This window comes from Ziziphus jujuba, chromosome 2 (genome assembly GCF_031755915.1).
Source record: "Ziziphus jujuba cultivar Dongzao chromosome 2, ASM3175591v1".
Lineage (NCBI taxonomy): Eukaryota > Viridiplantae > Streptophyta > Magnoliopsida > Rosales > Rhamnaceae > Ziziphus > Ziziphus jujuba.
Genome location: NC_083380.1, coordinates 4,417,253 through 4,426,387, shown reverse-complemented (window position 1 = coordinate 4,426,387; position 9,135 = coordinate 4,417,253). Strand labels below are relative to the sequence as shown.

Genomic DNA, 9,135 nt, shown 5'->3' with positions numbered 1-9,135 from the left:
CAAAAATTTTTTCTTTTTCTTTTTTTTTTTTTTTTTTGGGATGGATTTTTAGTAGGTGTTTAATTAAAGATAATAAGATCTAGCTTTTCTTTTTTCTTAAATAACAACCCATTTATTAATTTTTTTAATTAAATATAAAGATTCAAACTCATGATTATTAATTACAAAAAGAAAAAAAAAATAAAACTACCTTTTCACAACTTAATAAAACATACACCATTCTTATCCCAATAAAACTTGTAAGACCATGAACAAAATGGGAAACAAATAATGTACTAAAAAAACCAATCATATGATATATTTAAAAAATCCAAAGGTCACATGCAACTGAAGGTCCCAAAAAAAAAATTTTTATGTGGTTGGGAAAATATGATGAGATTTTCTTTTTCATTCTTTTTTGTTTTTTTGTTTTTTTTTTTTTTTTAAATAGAGATCCAGCTTTTAATTAGTTGCAGTCTGCTGCAGGCCTTTACTCCTGTTGGGCCTATGCAAGAGCAACAGCAAACAACCTTACACAAAAGGACATTTTTACACAATTTGCTGGTACAAATATTTCTGTGCCCTTTTACAAAACAGCAACAACTAATAACTTTGTCATCAAATTGACAATTGCATGTATATTTACTGGAAAAACAATCTCTCAAAAAAAAAAAAAATTGGTTTATTATTTTTACCCAGCCTTAACAATCATAGAAAACAATTAAAAATTATGTGAATGTAGGAGGGATCCAAACAATTTCTTATAATTAGTCAAAAAGGATATTAAGGAATCTTGGTGGTTCATAAGATTAGGCATCCCTTTTATATGCATGGTGGGGTTTAGCATTAGATGTTTGACACCTGTCCAAAACTAAAAGATATCCTCCAATGTTTTAAAGGCTTAGGATACTCTTCTAGTCCAATCATTCATTTGTAGGCCACCACCCTATAGGATCCTAGGATCACCGCCCATCTCATTTTTTCCTCAATATTTTTTATGGGTATGCACAATTTTTTTTTTTCAAATAAAAAAAATATCTCTCGTAATATTATAGATATCAAATTGTAATTTTATGTCATATGATATGATACCATTATATGGTATAATACCATTTGAAACAATAATAAAGTTTGTCATTCGAACTTCAACTCCCAAACCCCAAACCACAGTTATGATCGTTTTACTTTTATGTCTCTTTTCATTTCCAATAGCTCAAATGTTCAATAAAGAACAGTTCAGCAACAAAGTTATCATTTTTTCTACTGACTGATAATCTGAATTCAAATTTGAATTTACTATAGTACCCATGATTTCCTAGCAATTTTGATAAGCTATGATTAAAGTGAGACCCTTTTTGGAACTGTTAGATAGAAAATCAATGTGTCAAAAACCATCATTATCATAATCTATAATTGATTACCCAATCTAACATATATTCATTTCAAAAGCCCTACCCATAAGGTGTATTTTTAGCTTTTCTCCTGCCTCATCATATTCATAGAACCGTAAACCATTTTAATTCTTAAGATAAAAAAAACCTGTGGGGTCCAAAACGTCTTAATCAAATTAGACCACGAACGTCCCTAGTGTGGAAAATTGTTAGCCCATGATTGCCCAAAAACCCTAATCATATAAGTTTCCAGGAAGCCAAACCAAACAATACCCTTCTCTTCCCTCGCTTAATAATCAAAAGCAGTCTCTACTGTTGAGGAAACAGCAAATTTTGGCCCCTCTCACACCGATTGAAACCCAACGTGTCTAATAACAACAAAGTGACGGCTTGTAGTTATCCACAATTTTCAGTCACATTTTGACTACTACCCTTTTTTTTCTAACCTTTTGTTACAGACTCCAATGCCGCAGTAAAAAATAGCAAAATAGTAACAAAAAGTTCTTAAACAGTCAATTCTTTTTTTTTTTTTTTCCTTTCTTGTATTGGCCACGGAACCCCAAAGATTCCCTGCATCCGTGCACTTTTGTCATACGTGTGGGCATCAACATCTACTTTTAGATCTGTGCACGTCCTCTCCTATCAATGGAAGAAAGTAAAAGCAGAAACATATATGCATATATTATAGTGATCATATATATAATATTGCATATATGTTATATAGTGGCACCACTCACATGGGTGGGTTTTGGCATGTAGGGCCTACAAATAAAGCTGGCAATAGATAAATGAGTAGGACCCATTGAGCAGTGTCAGCAAACCCCATGTGACATTGTGCTCTTGTGGTCCATCAGAGCCTTTGCCTCCATGAATGGCAAAATTTAAAGACAGACCCCACCAATAATAAAGAGACAAAGTTTTCTCAAAATAAAGGCCAAAACCATAAACAGAGAGAGAGAGAGAGAGAGAGAGTGACAGAGATTAGAATAAAAACTTTTCTTTCTTCATATATTTTTTTTTTTGGTTGCTGATTTCCTTCCTAAATCTCTCTTCTGTTTGATAATCTAAATAAAGGGGTTCCATATTTCATACTGTGGTATAAATAACAACTACAAATAGCAGCAAACACATAATTGGTAAGAAAACTCCCCATATATGGTACTTTTAGCTAAAGCTTAATGTTTTTTTTTTTTTTTTTCCCTTTCTTTTCTTTTTTTCCTTTCAAAGCCAGGCTCTTCTTCAAATATAACCCATTATGGGTTATGAATCTGCCTTGGTAGTTATATCCTGCTTTTGCCTCTTTTTTAACTCTTTAGCTTTGCTTCTCTGCTTATACTGTACAAAGATTTGATTACACCCTAAAGAAAAATACCACAGAAAAACTAACAAACTAAAAACTAAATTTTGGCCATTTTGTTTCATTTAAGGGAACAATTGGGGAACGAGCTTGAAAATTACAGTGCCAGGAAGTTACAACTAAAAACATATTTAACCGTGTGATTCTTCTTTTTCTGTGTTCCTTTTTTTTTTTCTTTTCCTTTTCTTTCCTCTTTTTTTTTTTTTTTTAAACCTGTGGTTCAACTTCTTCAAACTACAGAAAATAAGAGAGAATTAAGATGATGATCGAAAATAGTACAACAAACAAAGAAAAGGAATTGGCTGACCCACTTCCTTTACTGCCTTTCACGTATGCATTTTGTATGGTAGTAAGTAGTATGGTATTGATGACCATGATGGCTGATGGATGGTGCTGGTAAGTAGCTGGTAAGTAGCTAGCGGTGGTGGTGATTCTCTACAAAGATTTTGTTTTGATTTGGAGGGGCTTTTTCTTCTTTTTTCTTTTTTCTTTTTCTTTTTTTTTTTTTTTGTTTCGATATACTTGCTGATCATCTTCCTGTGAAAAAAAAAAACAACGAAGAACAAAAGCAGCCAAATCAGAACTGAAAAACGAAAACCAACTTCATTAAAGAAATTAGAAAAACCATAAATCATTTAATTTATTCAGGTTGAAAAGAACAAAAATCAAGATCTCAAAATCTTGTAAAGAAAACTTACCTAAATGCTTAGGAAGCTAAATTCCAACCGGGCATTTTGGACCCCCGGTGCCGGCATACATCCCTATGGCTCCACCAGTGGAAAACCTGGAAAATTTTGATAACACCCACATATTACATAACCATATACCATAACACCTACATAAAAGTTGGATGGTTGGAATTTAATGTATAGGAAGTGAGATTGGGAGTTAACCTTGGCATTTGACAATTATAAGATTTGAAGGACCCCATGTCCAATGTTGAAGCATTAGGAAGCAGTGAAGAACCTAAACCAATGTTGGAAGAAGTAGCTAAGCCATCTGAATCATTAACCTCACTTGCCACATTGGAGAAGGCAGACATATAGTCACTTGCTCCTTTAGTGGGAGATGCAAATGGACTATCAGGAAGATTGTGCTCCAAACTGCAATCAAATTTTTCATCACCATCAACTTTTTAACAATAACCAAGAAATTGAAAAAAATAAATAAAAAACTTTAAAAAAAAAAAACCAAAATTGGAGAAACTTCAATTCCATACAAATTCAATGCAAAAAAGATCTCACCTTTCTAGCAAATCGCCAACTTCGTCACGCGGGCTTTCCTTGCCGTTACCATTTTCGCCGGCTGCGGTAGACTCTCTAGCAGTAGCCGCCACCGACTGTAGTTGGTCGGTAGACCCAGTCATAGAAGTAGGCGCCGGAGAAGAACAGTTCTCTGCAACTACAGAAATTATGTACATCAGCTTCAAAACCAGTCCTTGTGCAGAACTGAAGCCTTTTTTGATACATATTCAGTAAAAAAGTAATTACCTTGTTGAGCTTCTGAGCTACTGTGGATTGAAGAAAGGACAAGGTTTTGATTGAACATGTTGGGACTCTGAGTTGGTGACTGAATTGGACTTCCTGTAGAAATCGATCGGTTATGGTGCTTCTTGACGTCAAGAAGCTGCAGACCCATTAACCTTCTATTCTGAAGCTCAAGAGCTTGCTGCAACTCAGCTTGCTCTTCCAACTTCCTTCTCCACAACACGTCCTGAGAATTGTAAAACATCCTTGCTCCTATAACCATGAATATAGAAAACCACAAGTTCAAAAAAAAAAAAAAAAAAAAAAAAAAACACTTTCGAATGCTGTAAACAGAAAGAGGATTCAATTCTTTTTCTGGGTTTTTGCTTACCAAGTTGAAGATCATATGGGTCTCTAGAATCCAAACCAGTTGGGGTACCACAGGGTGAAAAATCTCCTCTTTCAACTTGTTGCTGTTGCTGTTTCCTGGAAAAATCAGCCGAGAAAAAACCCCAAAAAAAAAAAAAGAAAAAAAGAAATTAGCTTTTGCAACAAAAAAGTTTACTATTTTTGCTGACAACATAAAAGAGAAAAACAGATCAAAAGCTTTCAGAATCTGCCTGTACTTGTCCTGGACTTTGCCTTTCTCTTTGTAAGGCTTAACGAGAACTCTAGCATCACAAACGAAATGAGGGTTTCCTTTAGCCAGGATAAGCTTCACGGTTTCTGGGTAGACAAAAGTCACAAATCCAAACATTCTCTTTTGCTGGTATGGGATTCTCACATCTTGAACTGGTCCATAAATGCTTCAATCGAAAAAAAAAAAAAATTTCAGCATATTGAATAATAATCCATTGAAGCAAAAAAGAAAAAAGAACCCACAAATCCATTTCAAGATCATCGAACCTGAAATAATTTGAAACATCTTCTTCTCTGAAAGTGCTATCAGCTGGGAAAGTCAAATAAATTTGCCTAGAAGCTGGATTCACCATTCCAGCACCACCATTCATCGAAAAATCATTCCTTTCAAGGCGAGATCTCCCGAACTTGTGCAAATCGTCAGCACCCATCATCAAAGCTGCCGCAGCTCTACACATATAAACCAAAAAAAAATCAACAAAGTCCAGCAAAACTTTAAGCTTTGAATGCTAAGTAAAAAGAGTTTCCTTTTACCTTTGAGTTTCACTTTGTTGCTGTTGAAGAAGGAAATTCATGCACTTTGGTGAATAGGGAAAGGAATTAGCAGAAGCAGCCATGAGCTGTGAAGCTGCAGCTAATCTCTGTTGCTGAGCAGATTTAGATCTGAAAAGCTCATGGCACTGGTCCATCATGTCAAGCTTACTCGGCGAACCAACAACAGCTGAACAACCATCTGAACCAACCATGGCAGCTGTGGAAGAGTCTCCGAGACCTCCACCATGTAAGAACCTACAGCTAGTTCCATTCTTACAGTAACCTCTAGCATAGTAAAGGCAAGGTTTCCAACCAAGCCCAGAATTAGGATCCTCAGAGCCTAAACACACATCACTAACAGAGCAACTCCGGCGGTGAAGAGAGCCTCCCCAGTTAGCATAAGAAGAAAAACCCATGGAGTCTAGACCACCATTAGTAGGACTTGAAGATAAGTCCTGTTGAGGGTAGAATAAATCTGGGTTTTTCGGTCCAAGAGTTGGAGAACCATCGTTGAGAAACGAGAGCTGGTCTTGGAGCTGAAAATCATCCATAACATCATTGACTCCATTTCCATAGTAAGGTAAAGAGGCAGAGTTCATGGATGACGACGAAGAAGGACCAAGCGGCAAGTTGTTGGGGCTGATCAGGTCGGTTTGGTTTTGAAGCTCGGATAAAGCAGCCCAAGAAGCTGAACTTGAAGACGAAGATGGGTTTGGAATAGTGAGAGATGGGGGCAGATTAATATTAGCACCACCGTTGTTTGAAAGCCGTGAAGAAGAGGAAGAAGAATTCTGTCTTGAAATAGCGATTGGATTGCTGGAAAGGAAAGGAGAAGGAGATGATGGTGTTGAAGGTGTTGACGGAGAGTTTGAAGGCAAGCCCAAATCTTTTCTGGCTTTGAGAATCACTGAATGAACCAAAGCTTCAGGACCAAATGCTAGCCTAATCATTTCTTTCTCACCATGGTCTTGTATTAGAAGAAGACCCATGATTTTGGAAGCATTTTCAGGGTCTAAACTTTGGATCCTTGAGAAAACAATCCTTGTAGCTTCATAAGAATCCATGGCTATGAAGGGTTTTTTTCTTCTTTTTATCTTTTCTTGGGTTGGTGCTGAAAAAGTCACGCCCACCAACCCCTCCCAAAATCTTTATGTTACTAGTTGTTTGTTTCTTGGAAGAGAAAGAAGGAGAGAGAAAGAGAAAGAGAGCAAAGTGTTTGCTCTACTCTATCGAACACAAGTAAAATTTCTTTCTCAACCACACACAAGAACTTTTACCTACCAACTTGTGATGAGTGGAGACACAGTGTCTTTCTCTTTCTCTTATTCCTGCAAAACCCAAGAAAAAGAAAGGGTTAAAAAGAAAAAGAAAAAAAAAAGTTGGGAGTGTTAAAAGTAGTATTCTCGTGTGGTTGAGCAAAAGGAAGACCTGTATGTGGAGAGAAGAAGAAGATGATATACATGCTTGAATGAGATCTTTGCCTTTGTTAAAAGAAAATTAAAAAAAAAATTATATAAGTGGTTGAATTTCTTCATAAAGGAAGCATGAGAAGCAAAAGCAAAAGTTTGTTTGAAAAATAGTCATAACCAAAAAAAACAAACACATACAAAATACACCATCACTCTTTTTCATTTTTTTTTTTTTTGGATGATGATCTCCTTTTCTTTGCCAAATTAAAACTTGAAACCCAGAACTGAACTAAAAAGTACGACTTACCCATGAAAGATAAAAGATCTTAAATATCAGTCTCCTACTTCTTTTTCTCTAAATCCCCTCTTCTTATCTGTTTTCTCAAAACTAGCTATTATTATTATTATGGTCAAAAACTTGACTACAAAAGCCAAACCACCGCCTTCTTTTCTAGTCTGTTATCAGCAGCAGTAGTATAGCAGAAGAAGAACCATCAATTGCTACACTGCTGCTTTTCTGCTGCTAGTGCTGGGTTTTTTTTTTTTTTTTTTCTTTTGGGGTTCTGAGCAAAATAGACAGTGCAACCAGCCGAAGAGCTCACAGAGGCAAAAAATTAATAATAGTAAACATATAACTCTCTCTCTCTCTCTCTCTCTCTCTCAGACACACACACACAACTAGATATTTCTCTTTCTCTCTCCTTTGAAGTTTATAAAAATAAAACAAAGACTGGCTTAGCAGAGTTACTGCATAAGAGAGAGAATAGAGATAGACGGAGTGCGTTTGTGTTTGTGTTTGTGTAATTTTTGTTGTGGTAATTTGTGAGTGATTTTGAGTGGATCCAGATCTACGCTTTGAAAATACTGCACGTTCTCTTGCCCCGAACCTCTCTGACACACTCTCATTAACTCTCTTTTCTTTCATATTTCTCTTTCTATTTCCCGAGCCTATATTTTGGGCCTAAATTGAAAGACTGTTTGACCTCACGCTTTTGGTCTTCATGTTTGTATCATACGCGCCTGTTTGAAATCCTGATGGGATCCTGTGGGACCCCATTGGCAGTACACTGTCTGATTGGGATAGACTGTATTTTGCACGCTCCTTGGTTTTTGTTTGGTTTGATTGATTGAGTTACTCCAACGTGTGTGTTTTTGTGTGGCTTAGTCAATGCTTCCCCACATGACCATACAAGGGAAAATCACAAATAAAAATTAAAATAAGTCATTTTCAATGTGTATTTATATATTTGTACTAATGTATATGTTACTAATTTCAAAACATGATCATTTTACATACTTCACTACATGTTTTGCTTTATGATTGGATATATGATGAAATTGTTTGTTCAACTTGTGGATTATTGCGACTAGTATGATTAATGTATAATTAATTGTTTGTTAAACATTATCCTCCTATTGTGCCCCCTTTCTTTTTTCTTGTTCTTTTAGAACAAGAGGAACAATTTAATTGTCTGATGATTACTAATAATACTATAAACCCTCAAATTTTGGATTCAAGATTTGGTATTGATATCTTCATTCCAAGTTATGTAAAAAATTTAAAAAAAAAAAAAAAACAATGTATCATGTGTTTGTGTGTGTGTATATATAGCTGTCTAATTATTCATAAACAATATTATTTATCAGCGCTAAATAACATATGCAAATTTAATTGGTTAGCACAACCGAAAAAATAAATGGAACTAAGTAATTACTATTATAATTGTTACATTATAAATGGATTCTCTATTGAACATGGAAACAATTAGTTACTATAATTATTATTTCATTATTAATGGATTCACTATTCATCAATATCACTGGTAATGAATGGCAATAAAATTTTAGTTAAAAATTTTACTGGGAGCTGAAATAATATGAAAAATACCCTACCCTTCTAAAAGGGTTCTTTCTCACTCACTCACTCACTCACATTCCTCCATGCTAAATTTTTTCCCCTTTTCTTTTTCTTTTTTTTCATTTTGCTTTTTTTTCTTTTTGTCTTTTTTTTTTTCCTCCTCGTCTTCCAAACACATCATTAGGGGTCATTGGTGGGCATGTCCCACCTGGTTATGTTCCCCTCTCTTGGCTTTCCATGAGGCTTTTATTCATTCCCTTTAAAATAATTGTCATTATGATGATGGTTATGATACTATAATGCCTAAATATGTAAGAGAGAGAATGGGTTTGATTCTTTTGATGGTAGAAAATTACAAAAGGTATTTGGGGATTTGTATAAGGATAGAAGAGCATGGTTCTTGCAGCATTTTCTATTTCAATTTTTAATCTTTCTCATTTTTTATAAAAGATGCCCCCACAACAAATAAATGATGACTGAATCTTTCCCTTTTTTTCCCCAT

At 35.0% G+C, this 9,135-nt stretch overlaps 1 protein-coding gene across 4 annotated transcripts; it reads right to left on the bottom strand.

Moving 5' to 3' along the window:
* Positions 1-2,761: 2,761 nt before the first annotated feature.
* LOC107417777 (zinc finger CCCH domain-containing protein 53) lies at positions 2,762-7,655 on the bottom strand. 4 transcript variants are annotated; one of them, XM_048473381.2, is made up of 11 exons: positions 7,083-7,651; positions 6,795-6,847; positions 5,367-6,694; positions 5,100-5,282; positions 4,814-4,999; positions 4,585-4,679; positions 4,218-4,466; positions 3,972-4,128; positions 3,621-3,830; positions 3,426-3,511; positions 2,762-3,264 (listed from the first exon to the last, which is right to left on the bottom strand). In XM_048473381.2, the coding sequence occupies exons 3-10, from the start codon at positions 6,428-6,430 to the stop codon at positions 3,442-3,444; spliced, it is 2,214 nt and encodes a 737-aa protein (XP_048329338.1). In that variant the 5' UTR covers positions 6,431-6,694; positions 6,795-6,847; positions 7,083-7,651; the 3' UTR covers positions 2,762-3,264; positions 3,426-3,441. The 4 variants fall into 4 exon arrangements, with proteins under 4 accessions (XP_048329338.1, XP_048329340.1, XP_048329337.1 ...); XM_048473383.2 differs by lacking the exon at positions 6,795-6,847 and having other exon boundaries at positions 3,972-4,122; positions 7,083-7,655; XM_048473380.2 differs by lacking the exon at positions 6,795-6,847.
* Positions 7,656-9,135: the final 1,480 nt, after the last annotated feature.